The sequence below is a fragment of the Harpegnathos saltator genome, unplaced genomic scaffold, assembly GCF_003227715.2.
Source record: "Harpegnathos saltator strain DR-91 unplaced genomic scaffold, Hsal_v8.6 scaffold96, whole genome shotgun sequence".
In the NCBI taxonomy this organism is placed as follows: Eukaryota; Metazoa; Arthropoda; class Insecta; order Hymenoptera; family Formicidae; genus Harpegnathos; species Harpegnathos saltator.
In genome coordinates this window covers 1,448,893-1,476,865 of record NW_020230724.1, presented here as the reverse complement: position 1 = coordinate 1,476,865, position 27,973 = coordinate 1,448,893, and the positions used below count along the sequence as shown (strand labels likewise).

At 40.1% G+C, this 27,973-nt stretch overlaps 3 protein-coding genes across 5 annotated transcripts; 2 read left to right on the top strand and 1 right to left on the bottom strand.

Moving 5' to 3' along the window:
- Positions 1-342: 342 nt before the first annotated feature.
- LOC105190584 (uncharacterized) lies at positions 343-1,530 on the top strand. Its single transcript, XM_011153381.2, has 2 exons — positions 343-774; positions 995-1,530. The coding sequence occupies exons 1-2, from the start codon at positions 625-627 to the stop codon at positions 1,271-1,273; spliced, it is 429 nt and encodes a 142-aa protein (XP_011151683.1). The 5' UTR covers positions 343-624; the 3' UTR covers positions 1,274-1,530.
- Positions 1,531-13,972: 12,442 nt separating this feature from the next.
- Positions 13,973-18,360, top strand: Ras85D (ras-like protein 1). Of its 3 annotated transcripts, XM_025307808.1 has the most exons (6): positions 13,984-14,127; positions 14,479-14,576; positions 14,917-15,110; positions 15,298-15,441; positions 15,514-15,720; positions 15,885-18,360. In XM_025307808.1, exons 3-6 carry the CDS (start codon positions 14,982-14,984, stop codon positions 15,987-15,989), a joined length of 585 nt encoding a protein of 194 aa, XP_025163593.1. In that variant the 5' UTR covers positions 13,984-14,127; positions 14,479-14,576; positions 14,917-14,981; the 3' UTR covers positions 15,990-18,360. The 3 variants fall into 3 exon arrangements, with proteins under 3 accessions (XP_011151664.1, XP_025163593.1, XP_025163592.1); XM_011153362.3 differs by lacking the exon at positions 14,479-14,576 and having other exon boundaries at positions 13,973-14,127; XM_025307807.1 differs by having other exon boundaries at positions 13,984-14,576.
- A 1,022-nt stretch (positions 18,361-19,382) lies between these two features.
- Positions 19,383-24,587, bottom strand: vap (RAS p21 protein activator vap). Its single transcript, XM_011153360.3, has 15 exons — positions 24,352-24,587; positions 23,653-23,834; positions 23,294-23,475; positions 22,657-23,054; positions 22,429-22,574; positions 22,005-22,338; positions 21,419-21,762; positions 21,141-21,332; positions 20,869-21,018; positions 20,722-20,770; positions 20,432-20,650; positions 20,122-20,354; positions 19,884-20,025; positions 19,579-19,722; positions 19,383-19,492 (listed from the first exon to the last, which is right to left on the bottom strand). The coding sequence occupies exons 1-15, from the start codon at positions 24,397-24,399 to the stop codon at positions 19,415-19,417; spliced, it is 2,841 nt and encodes a 946-aa protein (XP_011151662.1). The 5' UTR covers positions 24,400-24,587; the 3' UTR covers positions 19,383-19,414.
- Between the last annotated feature and the right edge of the window lie 3,386 nt (positions 24,588-27,973).

The window sequence follows — 27,973 nt, the reverse complement described above, 5'->3', positions numbered from 1 at the left end:
TCTCGTCCGCCTTTATATACCTTCCTTCTCCTTATTTCCGTACCGTCTTTATATAGCGAGCCAACGGAGGAAGAAAAGCACTTCGCTTGTGCAGATATTTCTCTTTATGTACACTTGACATGTAAAAATTTCAACGACGAGAATAATTCGTGCCGTTTGTATGCGGAGTTTCAGATGGTAGCTACCATTGTATTATCGTGCATCCGAGCGTGATAAACAGGTTAAAGGAAGATGGAGCAAGATTGTAAGGTAAATACGTAATATCGCGGAACCCACTGAACTGATGTGGAATGAAGTTAACGCGCCATGTTGCTACGGGAGGGGAGGGGAGAGAACGAAGTGTTACCAACCGTTTCGATTTACATTGCGCGACTAATTCCCCGTGTAAGTCGAAGCGCAAGCATCGTCAGCGAGCGTAAAAAAACAAAGTAATTAAGATGACGTCACGCGAATTAATGCGGGACGATGCGTGAGTATGTGTGAAATCGTTTGTGAACGATACAACTTCATCAACTGTCCCGGATAACCTGTAATGCGACGAAATTCCAGGCCGCGTTAACCCGCGTATTTGCAAAAATCCAAACGCGACGCCGACGGCTCTTCACTGCTGTGCATTGAAGAATCATGAGCGCGGAACATGCTTGCACGAGACGCCGTCATCCCAACGCGGAAAGCCCGTATGACGAAGTGTTGCACAAAGTCGACGACAGCATTTTATCCGTTAAATTACCCAAGAACAAGCATCGCATCGAAGGCACGGATAAACACGCGGACAAACGAACGCCTTTCGCTCGCGTTAATTGCGTGGATAAAGACGGTAATGTTATCAAAAGCAACAGAGAAACGGTATACGCGAATATAATTCCAATTAGTTAATATCGCAAGCTAAACGACGGAACACATCGATAGTAATATTCTCCCCGAAATTAAAGCGATTACAATATTACATAACAACCACGCGTATATATATATATATATATATCTCTCTGTACAAGGTAACAGATGCACGAAGGAATGCCCGAAAGTCGAGGTGATGCATAATCAACGACCACCGCCGAAAAAACCGGAAGAGGAAATGCTCATACTCAAAACAGTACAGCATATTACTGCCGCCAACGAAATGAAGCACAGTCTTGAGGTGGAATTTAAATCGCCACGGAATTACATCCCATTGCCAAAACCTGGACCACCTCCACCCATAATCGTTCCGAAGGAGACCGTTATCGTGAAAGCGGATAAAGAAAAAAGAAGCCGAGAAAGAAAAAAAAAGTAAAGCGATAAAGATAAACATCGAGCAAAGTTTGAGCGGGTGCCATCTGCGAAAAATATTTTACTCATATAAGGCCCCTGCGAAGAATCTCTAATTTGCATGGCAACGACAGACGGGAGCGAACAACCGTTTAATAAAGCGAAAACGCGGAGCTAATAAAGAATTCTTTTTCGAAATCGTTGTTTGCTTCCAATGTTCTTTCCGTAAAAGATGAGGATAAAGATTCTTCGAACGTAAATGCCGAGGAAAGGGTCCGAACTCGCGAGGGAATTTGATGCAACAACAATAGTCGTCACAAGGTGACGTTCATATCTTCCTCGGTCCGCCGCGGTATAAATCGAAAGTTCGACGTTAGGCACGAGCCAAGTCTTGTAGATTTACGAGTAGCGCGAAACTGAAGTGTTTGCCACTTTGTCGAAAATGCGGCGGGGGGAGGTGGGAGCAAGCAAGAGACGCAGAGTCGAATAACGCGGGACGATAAATCACCGGTATTATATTCTTGCTCGTCTTGGGGAAACAATAGATCATATCGCGCATACGGATACGCCGGTATTAAACGTTTTTGGTTCCATTGTCGCCCGACGAACGCGCGCCGTGCCAGCGGTCGGGAACCTTTTTAAGCCGTGCTTTAAGTTTCCACCCTCGCCAATAAATCACGACGATTTACCTGCATGGTAAGAGAAACGCGAACTTGAGCACCCTCAAAGACCGTCGCCCTCCCCGCTGCCCTAATAAAGGGTTGAAAAACGAAGGATTTCCGCAAATATTCCATTATGACGTACGCTAAGAGCCGGTGTAAAGTGTCACTCGAGCCTCTCGTATTGCGTCCAGCAAGGGAAACTAGGAAGCCAAGGAAGGAAAAGGTCAACGAAGACACGCGAGAGGATCGATAACTCGTTGAGGGAGGAGAAGGGACAATAAAGAGAGCTACTTTTTGACGGATATAAAATATTCATCGTCGGCTGGTCATGGAGTGGAAATTGAAAAAGCAGTCTCTCCGTGAGAATCTTTGCGATAACAGTAGTTGGAATTCTCAAAGGCGTAACTCGCTCTGATATCCTCTCTCTCTCTCTCTCTCTCTCTCTCTCTCTCTCTCTCTCTTTCTCTCTCTCTCTCTCTCTCTCTCTCTCTCTTTCTCTCTCTCTCTCTTTGTGTCTTTTCATCAGCATAAAATAGTGGAATTAATGTTGGAATGAAGCCTCGTTGAAAAATGTTCCCGTCCTGATGTATATATACCCTATATTCCCACATTTCTTGTTACTCTCGCGCAGACTGAGAGATCGGACCCTTCTGGGCTCCACTTATTCCCGCCACATGATACCCACGGCCCTAGATCTTCGCGACTCGAGCTTTGACTTTTATCCCCCCTCGCATGAATCAGGCGTACTTACGAGCGACATGATTTGCAGCGGAAAAAATGGGATGAGAGAGGGAAAAAAAAAAGAGAGAGAAAGAGAGGAAGAGGTGGAAGAAAGAGAGGAACAGACGTAACAAGGGAGAGAAGCTGATAAAAAATCGCGTGCGTGACGTTGTCGCAGTGACGTAACCGGTGACAGATCGTCCCCGAGAAAAGGTGCTGTAGTTACATTCCAAGATTTGGGAAGCGTACTACTTCGGTGACGAGGGTGGCGGCGCATAAGATACATCCCACGATCGATGGGAGGAGGAAGAAGAGGAGGAGGAGGAGGAGGAGGAGGAGGAGGAGGAGGAGGAGGAGGAGAGGGATGGAGTGATGAAACGTCATTTGTCCGCGGACACGAAATACTCACAGGCGCTCAACACGAAGAACATCCGGTGCGGTTACGAAGCCGTAAAAGCCTGGCAACAACAAATGCATCCGCGTGTTGCAAAGGCACGCGAGTACACGCGCAAACATTGGCCCGTGCAGCGGACGGCTGTAATTGGGCGCTGGTTACAGAATTCATTGCCGCGTTTAGGGCCTTAAACGACCGGGTGATATATCACGATTAAACGCGACCATCACTCTAATGTGCAACGCCGCGTATAAAATAGTGCGGACGGCATTCAAGTAGTCGTAAAAAAAATCGATATACATATATATATATATATATATATATATTCATTTATTTATATGCAGAGTGAATCATCTGACGTCAGATTCCAAAATATCTCCATCACTTTTTGATATTAGGAGAGTAAACGTGTTCGAAGAATCTTTTATCGATGAAAATATATAAGGAAGACAGATCACCATTTCACACGATAATTACATTACCACAAGGTTATTTTTTTTCAAATTCTATCAATTAAAATTTTAGAATCTAACGTTAGACGACTCACTCTGTATATGCGCGTGAAATTAAAATTCGCATGAAACTTTAGCAGTCGTGACGACAATTTTGGTGCGTTTTGGTAGCTAAACCTGTGTAGCTGTGCTGTGTGTGCAAGTGTTCTCCGGCGATGTTTACCGCGATCATTAATATCTCCGCGCGTTCCGTATTACGCATTAAATTACTATTTGCGATTAATTCCATTTGCGAAATATAAGCATTATCGCGCATAAAGCAAAATATCCCCCCTCTTCTTCGCGCAGAGTACATACGCGTTTACTGCTATAGGATTCTCTCACGCGCGTTGTATTCCCGTAATATGCAGGCGTACCCGTAATCTGGCGCAACCAGGGGCAGAAATTTCGTTGCCGCATTTAAGACCAGCCTAACCATAACACGGACTGGCTGAGTATCGAATTCGACGTTGAGCAAAGCTGGTGGAACCGCAATTTACATGCGCCACGTACTGCCCTTAACGCAGCAGCGTACTATAGTCGGGCTAATGGAGGGTCTTAATACAGACAGAATTGATGATCACGATACTACGCCTAAATCTGTCCGTCGATGATAACATGAATACATTATAAAACGACGAGAGCGATTACTTTCTATCGGATATTTTCCATAATTATTTCTCGCGCGCGCGCGCGCGCGCGAATAAAATGGATCATGTCCGAGATCATGTCCGAGATGTTCGAGAATTTAAAGGGCCCAACCGACGAGTCGGCACTCCCATCGAAGAAAAGTCGCCTTCAAATCGTGTCAAAACGTCTGTCATCGAGATTAAATGCGAACGCAGAATAAGATACGTTACACGACGAGCGATACATCGTGACACTTTGACGCGAGAACCTCGCGAGTATCACCGAGCGCGATTCGCCGCATTCTACGTTGTCATCGCGAAGAAACGTGGCGGTGATGTTGTTGAAAAAAAGTAAGAAATATAATGAGACTCGCAGAAGCGTATAACCACGGGCACAAAAAGCCCGAAGAGCTTGACGAAATGCACCTCTAATAGGCTTACAAATATGATAAAAGTCTCCGTAATCTGTTTCGGTGCAGGAGCTTTTCATCCATCAGTAAGCGGCTTATTCGCTAACGAGTAGTCAAAGACAACACACGTGCAGTCGAGAATCTGATAACGATGCCGATACGAAATCGGTGTATGGAATTATTGCCGCGACTCGGTACGCTCCAATAACGAGCTGCAAATCCGCGCGTATGTGTCTGCGCGCGATGGAAAAACTTCGGGGAGAAAGAAGAAACAAGAAGAATCGAATATAAAAGTAAATCTATCGACAATCCGAGCCGCTCATAGCCTTAAAATGCACGGGCGTATCCTTTTAATTCTGCAAAACGCTAGATCAAGCGTCACGTACGAGAATTTGTACGATACTTCATCGCGTTATCGAGTTTAATCGTTTTAAGTTGATCGTGTTCCACAACACGGAACCGACCGCTGATGCCGTAAGCACGCGGCATTCGATACGGCCGATCGTGAGAGCATTCGCGTGTAGTTGAAAGAAACGACCTCTTCCCGACCCATTGTATAATTCAATAAAATTTTAATTTATCGATCTCGAATCGCCGCGCCGACTCGTCTCGCGCGTTCGCTCGCTCGCGTTCGTTTAATTACGGTTCGTTGGAGCCGCGCGCGGGATGCATGTGTGTAAAAGACTCAATTTGTATACTGGCTTTTAAAACACCCCGAACACTTTTCTCGGGTGCAGTTCGGAACACAGCAGATGTCCCCCCAATGAGGGAACTTGACTGCTGGAAATTTTTCAGAAACGCAAATTCTCTCTCTCTCTCTCTCTCTCTCGTCGGAGTTCGCTCGTTCAGCCGCGTTCCGAACTTCATCCGAAAAACTGTTCGAACACCACTTTGAAACCCGGTATATACGATCGGGGACAGAAAGGTTGCCCGGAACTTTTTATGTGAGCTCGAGAACGCACCGCAGGCTTGCGCAATGGCAGATTTCTGCCATTAGCAGATGAACTCTCCCGTTAGACTAGACGGATACATTCCGAAACTCGTAGAAAAAATGACGGCCGACCTTTCTGCCCGCGACTACACATTGACAGCGGCGCGGCAGTGACATACATCGAGCATAAACGCTACGTCGGGCTATACAACAAAGTAGACCGAGCGAAAGCTTAATTAAAAGTGTCTCACGCATCGCGAGATCTTCGCGGCCGGGAAAATCCACTTCGGAATTCGACACGGATATCGCCGTATCGCGCGTAGCCCATCAATTTTTGATACCTCCCACTGCTAGTATACGCTGTATACTTCGAAATGCAAGCTTGTGCGCAGCGAATGCGCATTTATACGATGTTCTCAGCGCACGGAGCCAGGAAGTAGAACTGACTCGATCCTTCCGTACCCGAGGCGTTGTATTCAGCGCGCCGCGCGATAACCGGCGTTATCCGGACACGTTGTGATTTTCCGCGGAAAATAAACCCGCCGCTGTTTCCGCGCCGTGCCGGGAATACCCGACGAGGAGTCGACAAGGGTGGAAAAGTCAACGGTTGACCGAGCCGACGGTGACGCTACCGCGAGAGATGACAAGAGAAACAGAGAGAAGGAGAAGGAGAGGGAGACTGAGTGAGGGTGAGGGGAGACAGAGAGAAGGGGGAGAGGGGTCGAACTGTACACGATCAACGAACGCGACGAACAAAATTGATCTTATTTTTCGCTCTCACGCATCTAACCATTATTTTCCGCCACCCGTCACGCGGGTATGCCTTTCTCGATGACATTTGCGCGCCGTATCGGCGTATCGGCGATAAGACCGAGTAATCATGTTGCGAATATCGCGTTACACACTCAACAGATTTTCAAACGCCTTCTTATTGTTCCGTAAATGTGATAAAAGATGATATTGTACAATTAGCATGAATCGCTTACTCGCCGAGTATACCGGATAAAATCTTTGCTTGTGGATATCGCTATCAAGATAGGAAAGAGAGGGGGGGGAGAGAGAGAGAGAGAGAGAGAGGGAGAGAGAATGCGCTGTTTTTTGAGGGTAAGGGAATCATAAAATGACAAAATTCCCAATAAAACAGTCAGGAATGTATATGCCGATTTTTTATACTCTGCGTTAAAAAAAAAGCAAAGTACCCAAACGCATTCGCCGTGATGCAATCGCTCTGTGCAACGTGAACACGCGCGACGGTGCGTAACGGGAAACACGCTGGTCGCACTCGCTGGCCAAGCGGCGACCTCCGTACTGTCGTTTCTCCTCGTTGCGCGCGCGACATCGAACTCGTCATCGCCGGGCATCGGCGAGCGAATTTTACGGCTCTCGCGAGCGCAGCGCGCATAGGAAATACGAGCGCGCGCGGCTTCCACGGCCGTGATAATACCGACAAACGCCGGTAAACAGATTAAGCATATTCGTCGAGTCACGCAGGTGAGCACCAATTGTGTTCATTATTAACGTAATCAGGTGCAGCTGAGCCACGCATGAATACGTACGCTTCAACGCGAGCGGTTAACGTTAACGATGGCGCGACGGGACGCCGTTGCGCTCGATGTCTCGTTGCGCGTTGCACCCGATCGAATAATTCTCGCGATTGCCGATCGCGAGTACCGTGCGAGTCCGATAATGAGCTCGACCCTGGTAAAAACGGTCCCCCCGCTAATTCGCATCTCGCCCTGCACCGAATAACGCGCGTCCCCGATCAGCTCGATGATAATGCGCGCGTCCACGTGCACGAAACGCAAATGTTGCCGCGTTCCGTAAGGACGAGAGGACGAGAATGAAACACGAATACTCTTGAATGATATTTGAATACGAAATATATGTATAGATTTGCGGCTACTGCCAATATTTAAATATGAAACGTGACCATTTCCCGATTCCACGAATTCATTCCGCGGATTCGTGTACCATATATTTCTCTCTTTCCTTTCTCATTACCGGAGAAAAGCATCAGTGACGATTTTATATCGGGTGTATTATTATGAGATATTAATATATGTTACTCGATTGGATTAACGATGAAAATTTTGAAATATCGTGGCCGTTGAGCTGTATTATACTTGTCGTCCGCGGCCGGCTTCGCAACATCGCGTAGACGCGAAAGAGTGTGCGATATAAACGTCAACGAATAGTTGTGACGAAATATAATAACTTATTGATAACATTTTGTATTGATATAAAGTAATAATAGGGATTATATACACATCGTATATATTCCGCGAAACTCGAAATACCAATAAACAATCTCAAAGGACTTGTGAAAAATGTCAAGATAGAATTTGCAGCTCAAACGACATTATTAAATGCACCAATCGGCATTTGGGAGATTCATATTAAATCCTAAGTTCGGTATTCGATTTCCATATTTTTCATGAGCAGGGCAGGTTATTGATGGTTACGGATGGGTCATTATTTCTTTTTTGTACGAAACAAGCACAAGCACAAGTTAATGAATAATCAGAGATTCGCCAGACTATTTTATATTATCCGTAATTATTTTTCAATATCCTCCATAATCATCTATTTATATTAAACAATGTCAGATTATATATGAGCACCGGTCTAAATCTCAATTAGATTATCTCTTTATGCTCGGTAAGTTCGTCAAACGTCCATGAGAATAGAAAATCTGCAGTATATCGAACGATTAACACATACCTGGAAATATATGACGTATCGCTGTCTGCATCTCTCGGGTTCCTTCCGTCTTCCTCTGTCCTGGCTTTCCGATCCAACATCCTGATCCCGGCTGCTCCTTTGTGGCACTGACATTGACACTGACACTCGCGTAGATACGGTGATTCGATCGGAGAAATGCATAACTAATTAACTAATTCGATGTCGACGAAAATGCCCGATTAAGTATTAAGATTACATTTCGAGGTATTTTAATCAACCGACGAAAATAATAACTAACGTCACCGTACACGTAATATACAGTACGCGCGTCTCAAAAGAAATAGAACATTCGGAAAGACACGCGAAGTTTGACCGTCTCAAAGGTCCCGGATGTTGTGAGAGAGTCGATAGCAATCACTTGACCTTTAAATGATGGATGGAGCAAGAACGAAGACTCGTGTTTACGACGGACGTGTTACGAGACTTTTCCATAATAGAGTTATTTATTGTTACTTCGCGCGGCGATAAGACATTCCGTTGGCTTTCAAGGTAATGTCAAGATGAGACGATAGCTCGTATAATGTTTTATATCTCAAGATTCTTCAATTGCTTCCAATGTTCAACGGAATTTGTAGCATTAATGTAGGTACAAAACTTCGACTCGGGCTGTTTGGAAATTTCTGTCGCGTGCTTTAGCGTGTATGGAAAACTTTTCATCGGATATCAAAAGGTAAAGCGAGAGAACGATACTTCCGATACCAAGCAAGGGGGTGAGTGAAGGGGACTTGTGAGGTCTACGTAGAGAGCTCTTTGCTTTCGAGACTGCGGGTCTTTGCAGGATTTTGGTTTTGGTTGACGAAGGTGAGTGGAGCGAAAAGCAAGAGGAGAAGAAGAAGAGGAGGAGGAGGAGGTAGAGAAGGAGGTTTCTCCCATCTATACCAGCACAGCGAGACATAACCACTCAGCTTTCGTGCCGCACCTCTCTAACGCGATCCGTAACAGAAAGAGAGAGAGAGAGAGAGAGAGAGAGAGAGAGAGAGAGAGAGGGGAGAGAGAGGGAGAGAGAAAGACGGTTCTAAAGACGACGGAACCACATTTGCATTTCTCGACACTTAAATGCGAAACAGAGAGGGAGACGGGAAGGAAGAGAGAGAAAGAGAGAGAGAGAGAGAGAGAGAGAGAGCGAACGGCGGGTCGGCACGTTATGCAAATCTTAATTCGCCTCACTGGAAAACTCGTAAAATTACCGTGCTTTTCCGCAATAAAGCCTCAAATTACTTGCACGCTCTTCCACGTGCTCCACCCCGTCGGTCGACCTCGCGTTCCGCACGGGGAAAGAAAGATCTACGCGATCGTTCAGAGCGCTCTCTTTTCCTCTTCGCGAGGATTAACGACACCCGCGTCGAGAGAAACATCGGAAAAAAAAAAAAACAAATAATACAATCGCGCGTGCGCGCGCCGGCTAAATACTCCCGTGGGTCCTATACGCGCGGCGTACCCGGTAGATCTTGATTTTCCCACGCGCCGGTATATCATTAGCGCGTTATCGTTCGACATGGAGAATGATCAATTAGCGGACACGTACGTGTGCATATGAGTAACGTTTACGATCGATAGTTTATTAGATACACGCATAATTCGGTTTGCTCAATTATCGTAACAGCGTCGGGCCCTCGGGCGCGGCTAAAAATCGTTTGACACGTCGGCATGAATATTCGCCCCGCTGTATTTACGAGTCTAAATGTTTATCCTCCGAGGGCCTATTAAACATTCGTGAAATAGCGCGACATGTTCATATATACGAAGGAGAAAATCGACCGATCTAGCGTGCAGCAAATACCGCATCGCAACCTTTTTTCGTGTATTGCTCAACAAAAGAATCTCTCGTTCTTTCACTTATCATATTCACTTTCGATATGTGTCGAATTTAAATTTGCCCGCCCTCTCTTGCTATCTAATCTTGATTATAAAAATATTTTCTTCACACCACACTATTCGACGAGATTACTCGTCCAATGTAATCGCCTAATCGTCGCGAGCGGCGTGTTAAACCGACATTCACAGGTCGTCATTATTTGACAAGTAATCATAGCCTCATGAATCTCTGATTACTCGTCACCGTGTGTGCATATTTCATGCAAGAAACATCGGATCGAACTGTCGAATAACAATTTGCGAATACGAATTTATCATTCAGTACGCTCCGATCGTCGCACGATCGAAGGTCGCGAATAATCCACAAGATTGAATATCGGCCGCGGATCGTTCGACTTTTCCGCGTATCTACGAGCCCGTCCAGATGAACGCGCGAGACCGACCATGTGGCATTCCTCGCGCGCGTAATGAAGCTGTATGCATGACCGAAGAGGGCACTAGACCAGGGGAGGAACGAGCCGCTGTTTACAGCGACGATTATTCATTCACTCAATAATTCATAATTCGCCCCCGGCTGTCAGCCTGTGATACACCGCGAGTGACAGCCGAGAGAGCGGCACGCCCGCCTCGACTCTCGCGCCGCAGACGGGATACCCGGTATATAATTCAGGTGATTTAAAGCGGGCGATAATACGGCGTCACAGCTAACCAAATTGATTCAACGGCGGTGCGCGGCGTAATTGCGCGCGTGGAGCAACCGCAATGTAAATGCGATTGGGTCACGCGCGCAGTCCGCGTCCTCCGCATTATTTGGCTTAAACTATCTTCGACGTGCCGCGTCAACGGTATTAGAGCGTTTCGCTAATTACACGCCGTGTCTCCGGAGCTCGTTGTAGCCGTATCAGATTTTAACGATGTATTCTTCGATCTTCCTACGCGCCGAGGCGCGTAATCTCGTTACAGGCTGAGTCTGTGTGCAATCTGTGTACATCTCTCTCTCTCTCTCTCTATTCGCGTCGTCACTCAGTGTACACGTCAGTACACGAGAAAGAAACTGTTTGCTCGAAAAGTTCCCCGTGAAAAAGGAAGTAGGAAGGTCGGCGACTGAGAAATTTGCGTCGAGCTGCGCGCAAAGTGGGTACGTACACCCACAAAGTTCGAATCTTAATTGACGGATGTCGGTTAGCAAATAAACTCTTCGCGGTTTTTGTCGACAAAAAGCGAATATCAGTAAATATCGAAGATATTGATCATCGAAGCTCAATGCGTTGATACCTTGAGAAACGTGAGATACTTTGTACGCACAAGCTTAACTGGAGAAGATGTCACTCGCGCGCGTCCATCCATCTATCGACGCTATCTCTTGACAAATTTGAAGCAATGACACCCGAGAAGCACACGGTACGGTGTACACGCGTGTTCCAAAACGAATTTATAGGGCACCGCGGATATAGACACAATAGCCGGGAAAAATGCGCGATGCTCTTATCGGCTTTTATGGCATAGATAGAGGGAAACTTGTGTGGGACCGACGTCCCACGGGAATAAGACGCGTGTGACGATATCCCGGATAAAGTCCGCTTAGCCTGTCGCGAATAACATCAGAGAGACTTCGCTTCGTGCCTATAAATCGCGAGGAATGCCCGATTTTCGCAGTGGACGCTCTTAAATCAAACAATGCGCATAGTTGTGTGTAACTGACTCGTCGAATTCGCTCGTTGCAGAACGGGAATATCGCCAAGTCAAGAAACGCGTATTTATATGAAAATGAAACTTACGCTAACGCCGAAAACGAGCGAGTTTCAACAAACGATCGGCATACATCGACAGTTTTCAGAATTTCGATTTCCTGTCTTACGGCGATCGAAACACTCGCGTCTTGCACTCGCCGTTGTGTTACTCTGTCGCAGGATCTCACGCTTCTCGTATCGTGCTCGTCGTTAATGCAGATTGCTCTTTAGGTATTTCACGAGAGCGACGAGTAATTCTCTATACAGATTATTAACGAAGCCCCGGAAGAGCCCTGACGTTACCGACTGTTCTCGCGATTCTAGTATCTCGGCGTGCAGTTGTCGCCACTTACTAATTACACTTGCAGAACAATGAAGTGACGGAATTTGACAATCGTAAGATTGTCAGAGTGAATAAAATCGTAGGCGACTTCTACCTACCTGATCGAAACGCGTATCGTAGCTTTTGTTTTCACTCACCTATTCTTCTCTCGACAAGAGGACGATACCAGTTGCGGCGAATTGAACTGCTCGTTGCCGTAATCTTGTGGCCGTGCGATCCTCCGTTCGGTACTCGCAATTATCAATTTCGGGGAAAGTTCATCTTCGACGATATCAAACGATAAACGCGCGAAACTTATATTTTCGGCACTCCCGACGACGATATTCCGTGCGCGAGACTTCCTTGTCGCCTCGAGATCGTAACCTACAATTTGAACTCCGAGCAGCCATTGTGTGGTGTAGCGCGACGCTTTATACCGACGATTTCGTGAGATGTTTATATTCGACGGTTATTCGACGATATTTTGTTATATGCTCAACGCGCGCGACTCATTTTCGGCACTCCCGACGCGAGACTCATCTTCGATGACTTGAAATTACGAGGAACACTTTGCGATTCTCTCGCAGCCGATCTGCTGCGCAAATGAACGAACATAGCAGCGATTGAGTTCTCGAAATGCGATACATAAGATACTTTGTTCAGCACTCCTGTGATTAACAGTACCTGTGATTAACCGCGGAGAATGATCACTCTGGAAATTATTTAACGATGGTCTGTCATTGCAAACGCGCAAGACTTACATTCGGTACTTCCGACGACGATACTTCGCGCGCGAGCTTATTTCGGCTGATTGAAATCGTAAAAGGCACATAGGTTTGAATTGGTGTGTCGCCATCTGGTGGTGTAACAGTCTAACCCTTTCCTCGACACTTTCGACGAACTGTTTCGCGAGACATTCACTTTGACCGTTGTTCGACGATAATTTGTTCAGACAAACGCACGAAATTGATTCCCGACTCTGCCAGCGACGATACTTTAGACGTGAGATTTCTTCAGCCGAGTGAGATCGTAAGGAACAACGCTTTGAAGCCGTTCGAAGCTCGAGCCGTCACGTCGTAACGGTCGCGCGATACTTTGTTTGATACTCCCGACAATCCGTGTCGCAAAATAATCACATGTGACCGTTATTCGGCAATACTTCATCGCGACAGGCTTATTGAAGTACTTTTCAATGCTTTCAGTGATAATTCGAATATAGGACTCACCTTCAACATACCGAAATTACAAGAAATACGGGACGGTTAGTCGCAGTCGACATGCTGCGCGTCGATCCGCATCGCAAATGGACGAATAAAGCAGCAATTGAGTTCTCGAAGTGCAATATGTAACATACTTCATTCCGGTGCTCCTGACTACCTGTTGCAAGAAAATCACTTTGAAAATTATTTAAAAACAATTTGCCTCTGGGAACGCACGAAACTCGCTTCTGACAACTCGTTTCTTTGCACGTAAAATTCTTGGAATAGGTCGAAATTATGGAAACATCTTACGAAAATAGCGCCGCAATCTGTTCTGTAATTGGCCAATTGCGAATTTCGATATATCGATATAACTGACGTAGCAACGCGTGCACGAGATTGCAATAATTCATTTATTTATTTATTGAAGATCGTGCAGCGCAGGATGTACAAAATATCCACGACGGTCTTAATATCTAATTGACCACTTAATCAAAAGACAGCTTATCGTCTGATATCATCATTTCAATCGTTATCTCGAATATGATGATTCGCTTGAAGCACCCATCGCGACGGCGACTGAGCTGACGTCTGTTTCGTGCCGCACCCGCGCCATCTGTGAGAGCAATCCGTCAGTCGCGAACCCGGTGGTCAACACCCTTCCCGACATTTCCGGCTCCGTAACTTCGGCCAAAGCAACATTGGCAGCACTGACGATGCTCCTTTCCAGATGGTTTGTCCAGTGACTAATTCGCGACGGAGCGGATTCTCACGTAGGAGAGGAGTGTTTTAACTGTTGGATTGCAATTCGTTCAGATGAGTCTTTGAGTGACGGTAAGTGTGCGAACGGCTACGGGCAATACGTCGTCCGCGTCGTTAAGCCGCTTCTCTCCGTCTCCTCTCGGCCGCGCTGCATCTCGAGAGCATGCATTGTTTACTTCGGGATACAACGACGCACATAGCACGTCGATGACGCGGGTGCTCCTCGTAAAAATACTTCGTTGAGGAATTTCTCTTGGCGCCTGTCGACAACAATTGTCCGGGTGCTAAGTACACTCTCAGTTGCCCCGTGATTACGATCAATCTGTTACGTGTCTACCCACGTAGTACATATGTGGGGTTGCCGTTGGTTGTTGGATGTGCTTGTGTACATACACAACCATTTATTTATGTTGTATTTTTCAGTTGTCAAATGCGTCCGATACGTCACTCTCGAATTTGCGAGTGATCAAAGTGATTTATGTGTATATTGATGATTGCTCATCCTACTGAGTCCATTAAGTGTATGTAATAATTGTGAATGACTAATCCAGCAAGAAAGAGACAGTGTGTGAGAGAGAGAGAGAGAGAGAGAGAGAGTGTGTGTATAAATGTGTGCATATGTGTGCATGAGAGAGATTATACAATAATTGCCAATTAGAGCTTCTAAAACGATGAGCTGTATTTTGTATCTTAAAAGTTGAACTTTAGAACAAAGACAGATGGAGTTGATTCTAATAAAAAAGCTAAATTATTTAATTTGCATAAAATATAAATTACCTTTTCTCTTAACAATAAATCATGTCTTTAAAAAAATTCAATAGTGAAAAACTTATCATCAATTTTGTATTTTTCTTTTTGCAGTTTATTAAAAGAACATATCCTGAAAGAAACAACAAAGGTTGTAACTTTCATTAAGACACTACATCATGACAGAGTATAAGCTTGTAGTAGTAGGTGCTGGTGGTGTTGGGAAGTCAGCTCTTACTATTCAGCTGATACAGAATCACTTTGTTGACGAGTATGATCCTACTATAGAAGATTCGTATAGAAAACAAGTAAGCATATAATAATTTAATTTCTACCATGGTTCTCTATGAGAGTTTTCAATAATTTATGAAATATTATTTTGTACTAGACTATCTAAATTAATGTTAAAGTTAAAACTTTAGAATTAAGAAGTCTTAAGCAGTGTATTATATCTTATTTTGCTTTATTAAATTTACCAATACTATCATTAAACAGGTAGTGATCGACGGTGAAACATGTCTTCTAGATATATTAGATACAGCAGGACAAGAGGAATACAGTGCAATGAGAGATCAGTACATGAGAACAGGAGAAGGGTTTTTGTTAGTATTTGCTGTAAATTCAGCTAAAAGTTTCGAGGTAAGCATGTTCTACACTATTGCCAATTCAATTCAAATTTTTGAAACCTATATTATATTCTTAATATTATAGGATATTAGTACATATAGAGAACAAATAAAACGAGTAAAAGATGCAGAGGAGGTACCAATGGTATTAGTCGGCAATAAATGCGATCTTCAGCAGTGTTGGGCAGTAAACATGGCTCAAGCGAGAGAAGTCGCGCGGCAGTATGGTGTACCTTTTGTAGAAACCTCAGCAAAAACAAGAATGGGTGTAGATGATGCTTTTTATACTTTGGTAAATAAATAGTAATAACTTATTATATTGGAGAGGTTCTGTGATATATATATATATATATATATAATATTCTATTTATCAAAACAATTTCTATGTGACAGTAATATTCAACTTCTACAACTACACTTCAAATTTGTACAACAAAATTTTGTCATATATTTTAGGTCAGAGAAATACGGAAAGACAAAGAACTTAGAGGTAAAGAAAAGAAAAAACGTAATAAAGTCGGTAATGCCGGACGCAGGAGACATCGATGCTGTCTTTTATAACTCTTTGGATAACACCAATATATTTTCACTCGACTACATATTACAACGCAGAAATAGAATACGAAAAGCCTTACATTATGTTCACAGTGCACAAATATTTGCAGCTTATTCTATAGAATATTGTAATAATTTACTAGCACAATTTTTTCTATACATTGAGAGAAGAACAAATTACCTAATAGTACTGTATAATATTACGTACATTTTTACTAATGGATTTATGTTTGGTAAGAAATGTTTACCCGGCAATTTGCCATACGTTTCGTAATATTCCATTAAACCGAAGTGTCTTAACCCTTGATTGACTGGAAGAGTGATAACTATTTTCTTCGTTACATGTAATGATGTTGACACAAAAAAGACATTGAATTTCATATGCATGTTTATAGAAAATCGGAAAGCTACAACAAATTCACAAATCTATCGAATTTCATGCAGAGATTTATATTGGCCAATATTAATCGTCATTTATACAGGAGATTATAAAACATATAGAATAAATAAGCCAATGATAAAGAATTTGTATTAAATAACACGGCATGTATGTATTGTGCGAGTTTATTTTTCATAATTATATTGTAGATATTTAATTGATATACATATATATACTATAATCATTCGTTGCGCGCTAATGAATTTTAATCAAACAGCAATATTATAATACATTATTAAAAAATAAAATCTAATCAATGTACGAATTGTATAACTTATGAATTAAGTTTTGATCATTGTCATTTTTAGTATTCTGAACATTATATGGTAAAGAAATAACTTTCATCATTTTCTAAAACAAGAAACTCAAGAGTCACAGAATAGATATCACAAACTTAATTCATTATGTGCTGTGATTAGATATTCTTAAGTACATGCCAGATTAGTTAAGTGTTTACTGTGATTAAGTATCTGCAATTTTGAAGTAAGACCTTATTTCATAATGTAGGAATATATAAATGTACTCTATCTTACAAAGAAACATAAAAGTGTCTTTCATTAATTTTTTTATGAGTTTTGAATATATTGAGAGCAGTTAAAATAAGATATTTCTTTTTATATATGTTTCCTCTCTCTCTCTCTCTCTCTCTCTCTCTCTCTCTCTCTCTCTCTCTCTCTCTCTTGCGTTTCAAACAATCCCTCGCAAATAATTTGATAAAATTAGTTACAAGCAAATATATTTGAAATGATGAAATATATGAAAAAAGATATTTTCGACAAAACTTTTATGGTATTTAAAAATCTGTAAGCGACACTTCCATATGTTACCTTGTAAGAAACATGAATACTCTTGTCATTAGTACAATTTGGAAATAATACGAATCAGATAACGAATATTGTATAATGATATCAAAATAAATTCGTATGGCGATTGTTAAATTTGAGAGGATATATCGCTTTCTTGTATTAATTTCTCATATATCACCTATTATATATACTTCTCATATTACATATTATTAACCAAAGGCTTATTCAACTATAATGTATGTTTATTCTCCTATAAATAATGAATTTATTACAAGAAAGCTGTATTCCTGCTAATATATGCTTATAGATTTATTTTTCTCTACACATTTATGTAGGAGAATCTAAATATACTTAAAACTATTATCTCTTAAACTTTAAGAGGAAGCGTAAGAGAGACTGCTGTCAATTGAGTTGATACAGTAACAAAGACTTACGTTTCTGCTTTACTAATAATAATTTTCTATAATATAGCATATCGTATCATAGTTAATAAAGTAAATATATACTTATCGTAATTTATATTGCGATACTCACACATAGTTTAATCAGTAAAGTTATCATAAAACGAACGATACGACGAACGTAAATACAGTACTCAAGTTAATTGAGTATTCTTTTCTGACAATAAGATAATTTCGACATAATGAATTTATTCTTCAATTAATATACAACGTAAATATTGACTAGCCTCTGTAATATGTTCAAGGAACAATCAAGGGTTAAATCCTTCACCAAGCAATGCAAACAATACAACTTCCATATTCTCGTATGCGTGTACATGTCGTATTCTTTAACATTAATGTTTCTATATAATGAAAATGTGTATATATAACTATACACGGCATAAATATTACATGATTCAATTTCATATATCTGAAACTTTTTATATAGAACTTATTCGTTATATGCATTCGCTTGTTGAATGCTTGCCTATAAGATCGTTATGGCTCGTTTGCGCTGTTTTATAACATTGATTAAAGTTTTCATATGTTTAGCTTTCTTAAAATAATATTTTATCATTGATACGAGTTTTTAGATAGAAATATATCAATTATAAATAACGTTCAACGATATATTCATATTTCATACATTATAATCGAAGTTCGTCAATAAAGTTTTACATAAAGTTCAATTATGTCAATTTGGCCGATACCTCTTTTAGTATTTTCCAATTTCTCTAATTATATCAGGATATACATATATAAATTTGTATTTAACGAAATTTCGTCTTGTCATATATATGATATAATGTTCAATAAAAAGTTACACCTTAAATAGTTTATTAGCTTTTTGAAATCGACTCAAATATAAAAAAAGAATAGCAAATGAAAGCTCTACCAGTTATTAGTGCGTAATCTTCATATATTGTGCAACAACACCACAAAATATTGATGTTTATGTACAATCTTCCATTAAATAATAGTAAATAGTCCAAATAGTAAACTGACGAGTACAAAGTGTTCCCCTTAACAGATTTCTTGGACCGTTAGATGTTTAATTGTTCTATTGATAGTCTGAACTTTAATTATCCAACAGTGGAGTAGTACATAGAACATTAATGAATATAATTGGCACTTGAAAATAGACATAAGTCAGTAACGTTGTTTATTATACAAAATATGAAGATTTCACACAAACTGTAGTAGGACTTTATTATTTGTAAAAATAATTTACATTTCTGTATACCAAATAAATGTATATCAATATGTATAAAATACTAGTATGAAGAGACTATATTCATTTCAGATTCTCTCATGTTTAATTTTAAAATATTTCACATATGGCATGATTGGTTTAAATAGCCAAGACTCTCAAATATATATTCGGAATAGGACTAAAATAATTGAAATTTAGATATTTCGATTGAAGTTGTATTTATTTTCGAGCACCTAAGTAAATATAAAACTGTTATACGTCTATATGATTCTGTATGTAACTATATCACTGTCATGTGTTACTATATATATATATATATATATATATATATAAACTAATTTCTAATTACATACGAAATAGTAAATGTAGGCTTGAGTGTATACAGTAATATATATGGCACGTCAGTCTGTACGTTTATAATCACTTAATTATAATAATTAAATACTACTACATATGTTATTTATCATCGTCTTAAATCTTATAAAATGTTTTATTGTGTTTGGCATTGTTCATGGCTGATGGCTCTAGCACTACCGTATCATCTCCATATACTTCTGCTTATGTTTGTTCAGCATTTCAGTCACCGTTACCAGTTGTTTAATCGTCGGCTACAAACAAAAGGAACGTAAATTTTGTTTCTTCTCTTAAACGCCACTCATTCAAATAATTACAAATTAAAAATGTACAGTTATACCTGTGTCTTTGACAAAACCTGAAGTTCTTTCACATGTGAGACACAAATGTGATGTAATGTCGCTAAATCTCTTGCTGTGTCAGATACATAGGTGCTTTTAGTTCTTGGATCTGTACCTTCTGATTCTGGTTTATCAGCGACATTCTATGTTTAACCATATAAACATCATCAAAAAAAATTAACACTTATATTCAATTATATTTGTATATTTGTATAATTTTATTAAAAGCTATAGCATCGCTCACGGATCCACCTAACCACATGAAAGTCATGGGATTAAAATAATAAACATGAAGGGAACTTACAGACAACTGGTCAAGGAATACCACCATCCGTTCTTTATTTTTGAGTATAAATGGATTCACGACTTCCATGTATGGCTCTTTCCCACCAAATTCCACTAAATTAGCCAGATTCTGCAGGCACTTAGCCACCATAACTAATGATCTACAAGTAATATAAACCATTAGTGGAGTGCAACAGGTTAAAGAGGTATTCAAAACTTAATTAGCTCAATTTCACATTTGTACGCAATTTAATTACCTTGCAGCACTTGGTGGGGGTGGCTCAGCTATTAAATTAAACGACCTAGGATTTAATATGGCAGGGCAAAGAAGACGTAGAAATATAAATCCGCTGACAACCCGAGTTCTGACTAGTCTTTCATGTGGCCATTTAGCAACAACTGCTCTTTGTAAGCATCCACAAATGTATCTGAGAGTCCTGGGACAAGCATCGGGACTCGTAAAAATACTCAATGTAACTTCGTCCAATACCTAAAATCAACAAAGGTAGTACATATAACGTCTCTAACCATCGACTAAATCGGAGCATTGCAAGGATAATTACACACTTGTAGTAAGAATTCTGCATTGCTACATGCATCTTCCGGAGAATCCATTTTCGTTGGATTCAATTCGCAGCTCTGTTTACTTTCAATCAATTTCACAATTGTATCACGCAAAGCAGCTTTTAAGAATGAAGTACATACGGACTTCATGTACAAATCCATTAAAGTAGTAGTAAGACTTGCAGCTCTAAATAGTGTTGGTGTTTCATCTTCCTTTTCAACCTAAATAAAATGCAACTGATTAAGTAATATATTTCCCCGTGTGTGTGTGTGCAGGTCAAATTATTACTTACTTCAGCTTGATTCAATGATCGTAGGAGATCCGCCTCTTTTCTTTCATGCCTAAAAGATTGTTAGTATCAAAATCGACACATACATACGTATATATATATATGTATATATATGTTAAATAATTCGCAACGTAGAAAAATTATATGTACCTAAATATTCTAAGAAGACTATTTGCCAGAGGTACTTTGTCTAAATGGCATACATCCGCTAAAGCCTTGACAACATGCAGATCTGGATCCAACAGCAATTGCTGAAGAGGGCTGTACTCTTCAGGAGGCATAGCTAAATCATGTCTGTATCTGCGAATGTATGTTTTCTCTCGATATACATTCATGTATTTATATGAAAAATTAATAAATATAACTTAGTACACAAAGATACATGCTGTATCTCTTAGAAAAATCTTCATTCTAGTCTTTACCGTAAACGTAAACGTAACGCTCCCCATTCGCCGATAGGCGTGAGACCTGAAAGCGGATACCACTCGTCCATTTCTTCTCCATTACTCAAGCTCGCCAGCTCGACTGTCAATTCTGCAACCTCCGTATCTTTGCTGCGTTTACCCTTGTTATATAGAGTTAGCGAGAAAGACATAACGTCCGGAGGTACGTCTCTGTTAAGCGAATTCGTGAACGTCAGTACGAATTGTACGATCGTATAGAGCGTTACACTCTCGATACATGTGATTCGCATACGTACTCTAGAATGAATTCCTCATCCCAGAGCGGATGTAATCCTGTTTTAACCTTTGTGCGAGCGACTTTAACATTGTTTAAAGCCACTATAATGAATGGATTCGGGACTAGCTTATACGGAAGCCTATGCGCGTCAAAGATATGCAGGTGTAACGAACGTAATTCACGGAGGCGAGCGACTTTCGGGGCGCGAGTGAGTTGTGACACACACAATGGTTTCAAGGCGTTAATCCAATCTAATGCGTTCTCGGAATTGGGAGCAGCCAGATAAGTTATGGTAGCCAGACACGGTAAAGCACGTTCGACTAATTGGAAACAATGAGGTCTATCAAACACACTTTCGTGGACCTAAAAAGATAGCTTCGATGACTTATTCCGCGTTTATTACTTCAGGTGCGTTATTATTTTTACCAATCGCCGGCGCGACATCGCTCGCGCATATCATGCATGTTATCGTAACAGTTACTTCTATGTTATTCATTAGCATTTCTAGTTTTGATATGAATGTATGACGTGATATGAATATATGAATGTATGACGATATATTGTTGAACACATTATTATAGGTATTGAATGCTCTTATCTCTCACCTGATATAAATAAGCACAACTTAAGTCGATGAGACCTTTTGGTTTGGTTCTCTTAGGGTTGTCATACAGGTAGAGATGCGTGTCGGTAGCATCTACCAGTAATACAAAATACAACGCTTTCCACTTTTTATTTTTCTCAGACTTCTTTTCCAGATATCCCTGCATTTTAATCCCCTTGTTCTTCTTAGCTCCCGATTGCTCGCGACATTCTCTCAGAGTCGCGTATATTTTCTCGGCATGTTGAACTTCTCTGTTAACTCTGACACTACCGTCGGGTTCGGTTACCATTGCTTGAACCAAGGTATGTCCCTCTACGATTTGTTCTTTTCGATATCTGTGATGATACAATAGAGAAGCATGACGGAATAAAAAAAAATCGTACATTCAAATAATAAAATGTATCATTTCGTGCGAGGTAATATACCTGTTAATTACAGCATCAAGACACTCGAATGTCCTACCTCCCATGAGGTATCGTACTCCTTTTTTCTCAATTCGGAATCTCTGAATCTGATTATTTATATGGAAAAAGAGTGAGTAATCTCCCGGACTGTTGTCCGATGGTCTGACCTATTGCATGAGAATATTAACGACATGTTTGCAAAAATATAGTAAAGGATATCATCTCAAATAAGATCCATCGGTCGCTTACTAGGAAACTTCCAGGTCCTGCTTTTACCAACATGTCCACCGCTTCGCCTTTGGTGACATTGGGATGGAACCAGGAAAACACCGTGTTAGGATCTATTGAGTCGTCGAGATCTTCCACCAATTCTCGAAATATTAAACCCTGTTCACCAGTTCTGTGAGCAGTGACCCACAACCACCCATCACCCATGTCATTGTGCACAAAAAATATATCTCCCTTCTGAAAGCTCAACTCATCAGTGTCTGGCATTTTCGTATATGGCAATATCGCGACAATTCGCTTTTTATCGTTTACTGGTTCAGGTGGTGGTGTTGGGTGTATAAGTCTTTCTCTCTTTAGCAGATCAGAACAGTGAGTATAATATGCAACCAGATCTGACAGACTATTAAATTGGCGACCACCTACAACATTGTTTTAAATTACAAAACCTTTATTTGACAGCTTTTTTCATAAGGTAATATCAATGCAAGAAATTTCATCATTTCATTTGTGAAAATTGTGTAAGCCATGTTTTACTATCCAAGCTTAATTAAGCTAAATCTAAGCTTATCTTAAAGTATTTAAAAATTTTAAATACATTATTTTTTTAATACAACATATGTAGTCTGAGGAAGTTTAATTTAAATATATCAGTCCCTACCGATGTAATAATCTCCGCAGACAGCTGTAATTCGAAAATGGTTTATTCCAGTCCTTCCTAAATATGACAGGACATAACTGCCAGGCTTCCTGTCACTTTCACGAACCAGATAACTACCCATTTTACTTGCATCCCACAGTCTTTCCTCTGCTGTAAATCTATCTAATCTACCATGATACCACCTGCAAAAGATCACATTCTTCCAGTTTGACTTGGATTCTATAGCTATAAGTGTACTTGACTTTGTAATTATATAATAGCTTATGATATATGTGTATATAGGTTTCGCATTAACATTAAATTTTATCTCAGAAATGTATCTTTGTGTGAGAGTTAATAAATTATATTTTCAGTCTCACTGATTTTCTGGTGGTGCTGTTAACAGAGTGGCATTTGCGCCGTCAGGTTCTTCAGTATCTTGTATATCATCCGGTATACTTTCAAGAAAAGGATCGAATTCATTCTCTGCGTTTAATAATTCATTCTGACCGCCATCCTCGCTTCCTGTACTGGGAGATCCGCCTTTGTTATTATGATCCATCTAAAAATTGATTTATCCAATGAGACAGATATCTCATTCCCACTTGCGTCTCGGCGTTTATTACTTTTGCGTCTAGCTGTCAGCGATTCGATTCACTTTGACACATGTCAAAATCAGTCGATCGGCGGCCAGTTTCGCCGGCGTAATTTTGAAATTACACCGTTAGCGTGATTCTAACAAGGAATAAACGACACGCGGAGTGCGCCACGCATCATTCATTGTAGCGGTGCGCGGGTTTAATCGAGGGATTGGGAGTATCGCCGGCCGACAACGATAACGATACACCGCGAGAGATAAGTCGCGGTTGTCGGCGGTACATAAATACAACTACGCGCGCAGACAAAACGATAAGGGGAGACGAATAAATAAATGAGGGTCGTGAAAAAATATATGCTGATACGATCGTGATGCGTCGCTCACGACTCGTGACGTCGCACTTCCCCGCGACGACATCGCGCGACAAAGAAAACGACAGACATGCAACGGTCGGAGGATGAATAATGCCTTTCGTACGTACCTTGGCATTGTTGGATACGCTAGGCCCACCACGCACGAATTCCGCCATCCCGACGACACGTACACTCTCATACACGTGATCGCAAGGAATTCCGGCTCGTCAATCGAGAGGCATGCGTTCTTAAAGCGCGATGTCTCTCCGCGCGCCGCGATTATTTACAAAGGTAGACACTTATTAATATAAAATGTATTGACGTTTCTCGGCAGCCATTTTACTGTTGCACGCGCCGACCACGGTGCATACGTTTGCAAGAAGAACATAGCGCTACGAGCTAACGAAGATGACCGGTAATGTCGCGACAATCGCGATAATTTATCCACACAATCGCGTGCCACGGTTTAAAATATGTCGTCGATGCTCGAAACTTCACACGACTTATCGGCAGAGTTTGCCGATCGTCTTGAATTTATTGAAAAATACGTTTCGTCCAAATATTTTAACATAAAAATATTTGCTGTTTTCGTTAAACTAACTGCTACCCCTGGCGGAAAAAATTTTACAAATTTGTACAAAAAATAAAAATAAAGTACAAAAACGACCAAAAATAAGTGTCAGAATCTATGAAATTCTACATAAATTTACAAAGTGCTTAAAAAAATCTACTTGAATTTACAATGTGCTACAAAAATCTACATAAAAATGCTAGAATTGGAACACTTTTATAATTTGTTGTACTTTTCTATTGTATACTTGATTTATGAAATTCTCAACAAAATTACGTCAAATTACAAAAAATACTGATATTCTACAAATTTCTATGTCTATAAAAATACAGTATACTACAATGAAATGCTAGAATTAGAATTTTGTAGATTTTCGTAGTTTTCGGTCGAAACTTATAATTACATTGCTACAACTTGATTTACAAATTACAGGGCAAAGTTACGTCAAATTACTATTATTAGCAATGTTCCACGTATCTTTATGTCGAAATAAGTATTGTATAAATAAAGAAATGTTACAATGGAAACAGTTGTGTAAATTTTTTTTATGTTTTGTGAAAACGCGTAGTTTATATTGTATTTCCAACAATATGTACCTGAATAGATGTTTTCACAAAAATTGTTACAATGTAGTATATTACTTTTTGTGTACAACAATCTATGTTCACGAAAAATAGTATATTGTATTGTGAAGATTTTGGTAAAAACATTAATTGATTTATATATTGTTGCAAATAATTATAATATCTTCAATTATCCTTTTCCACCCCAACAATTAAAAACTGATGAAACAATTATTTTTAGTTAAATATATAACTTTGTACACAAATCTATCAACATTTATTCAATATTAATAACTTCTTCAATTAAATGAATAACATTAATAATAAGTAATTTTTAATAAATTTGTGTACAAAGGACCTCGCACAAACCTTATGAAAATTGGGTCCCAGTGAATTTGTCTGAAACTTTGGGAAATGGTAGCTTCCGTCACGCTGATAAAAAATTATCATTGCACCAAATTGATTTATAGCGTCGTTTAGGCGCTAGTGTTGTTTGAAAGTCAGGAATTGTGCGGTATTCTATGGATAGCATGGGTAGCATATCAGCTGCATATATATATATACATGTACACATATGTGTGTGTGTGTGTATATATGTGTGTATGCGCGTATGTGTCATATATATGCATATATATGTTCATGTATGTGTGTATGTACGGATGGGTGCTGCATGTGCACTCCATATATACTTTCATTATACATTGGTATCCGCTCTATATACAATATTAGTGGCAAGACTAGATGTTAGCTGGGCTTCACATCTTCACATATAAAGTATGTGGGGAGCCTCCTAAGGTTTTATATTTCGCCGCAATTTAAACGTGATTTGTACGGTACATGCAGACAGCCATATTATATGTACATAAATGTTACATATGATTTATATATATATAAAACATTCTTACATTATTCATCTTACATTAAATATTTTGTTCTATGTATGTGCATTGTGACTAATCCGATTGTACATGGCATTACCATAGTAAGTTTGTGTAAAGATATTAATGTATCATTTTATGATTATTTTCATTTATAATAAAAATGCATTGTAACTTTAAGTTGTTGTATTTTCACATTTTAATGCAGTGCTAGCAATTAAGTAAGCAGCGCGAGCCGATTTCAGAGGCAACGCCCGCGCTTCCCCCACTACCTCTTGAAGCGCGGCAGCCGAGCCGCCGATCGCGCGTGAGACGCTCTGCTTCAGGAACGGTCTCATATACGATATAAGTTGGAATCGCACTCTCCCACTCGCACTCAAACCAAAATTAAAATATTTATTTATCCTTACAAAATAATTCTTATTCTCATTGATGATGAAATATTACGCTTTTATTTCTAATATTATTTACAATATATTTATTTATAATATTATTTTAATTTTGGTTTGACGGAGGATGCGATCTCATCTTATATCGTATATGAGACCGTTCCTGAGGCAGAGCGTCTCACGTGCGATCGGCGGCTCGGCCGCTGCGCTTCGAGAGGTAGTGGGGGAAGCGCGGGCGTTGCCTCTGAAATCGGCTCGTGCTGCTCACTTAATTGCTAGCACTGCATTAAAATGTGAAAATACAACAACTTGAAGTTACAATGCATTTTTATTATAAATGAGAATAATCATAAAATGATACACTAATATCTTTACGCAAACTTACTATGGTAATGCCATGTACAATCGGATTAGTCACAATGCGCATACATAAAACAAAATATTTAATGTAAGAAGAATAATGTAAGAATGTTTTATATATATATAAATCATATGTAGCATTTATGTACATATAATATGGCTGTCTGCATGTACCGTATAAATCACGTTTAAGTTGCGGCGAAATATAAAACCTTAGGAGGCTCCCCACATACTTTATATGTGAAGATGTGAAGCCCAGCTAACATCTAGTCTTGCCACTAATATTGTATATAGAGCGAATACCAATGTATAATGAAGGTATATATGGAGTGCACATGCAGCACCCATCCGTACATACACACATACATGAACATATATATGCATATATATGACACATACACGCATACACACATACATACACACACACACACACACATGTGTACATGTATATATGTATATGCAGCTGATATGCTACCCATGCTACCCATAGAATACCGCACAATTCCTGACTTTCAAACAACACTAGCGCCTAAACGACGCTATAAATCAATTTGGTGCAATGATAATTTTTTATCAGCGTGACGGAAGCTACCATTTCCCAAAGTTTCAGACAAATTCACCGGGACCCAATTTTCATAAGGTTTGTGCGAGGTCCTTTGTACTATTTTAGTGAAAAGTACAAATTTTAATTAGCAGTAATTGTAATACATTGTACAGCCGTAAAAATAAATCGGTATTTGCAATTATATGTAAAAAATTGTTGTATTTTATGGGAAACTAAAAACTGCATTGGATTTAAAATTACATAGTTTTACGATATGAAAATTTTTGTAGATGTGCATAGATATTTCTAAATATTTATAATATTTTACAAAAAGTAAGTATTTTTATTTCCACAGACTTTGTTGTCTTTCAATTTTTTAAATTTGTAGATTTTTGTAATTGCTTCTATAAAATTGTATTGGGAGTACAAATTAGTTCAGTCCGTT

Excerpts from the sequence above, each read along its gene's own strand:
- LOC105190584 (XM_011153381.2), top strand. The coding sequence starts at position 625 with ATGAGCGCGGAACATGCTTGCACGAGACGCCGTCATCCCAACGCGGAA. Across the intron at positions 775-994 it reads GCACGGATAAACACGCGGAC|GGTAACAGATGCACGAAGGA; the intron begins AAACGAACGCCT and ends CTCTCTGTACAA.
- Ras85D (XM_011153362.3), top strand. The coding sequence starts at position 14,982 with ATGACAGAGTATAAGCTTGTAGTAGTAGGTGCTGGTGGTGTTGGGAAG. Across the intron at positions 15,111-15,297 it reads AAGATTCGTATAGAAAACAA|GTAGTGATCGACGGTGAAAC; the intron begins GTAAGCATATAA and ends ATCATTAAACAG. Across the intron at positions 15,442-15,513 it reads ATTCAGCTAAAAGTTTCGAG|GATATTAGTACATATAGAGA; the intron begins GTAAGCATGTTC and ends TTAATATTATAG.
- vap (XM_011153360.3), bottom strand. The coding sequence starts at position 24,399 with ATGGCGGAATTCGTGCGTGGTGGGCCTAGCGTATCCAACAATGCCAAG. Across the intron at positions 22,575-22,656 it reads CAGGACCTGGAAGTTTCCTA|GTCAGACCATCGGACAACAG; the intron begins GTAAGCGACCGA and ends CTCATGCAATAG. Across the intron at positions 20,355-20,431 it reads ATGCAGAATTCTTACTACAA|GTATTGGACGAAGTTACATT; the intron begins GTGTGTAATTAT and ends TGTTGATTTTAG.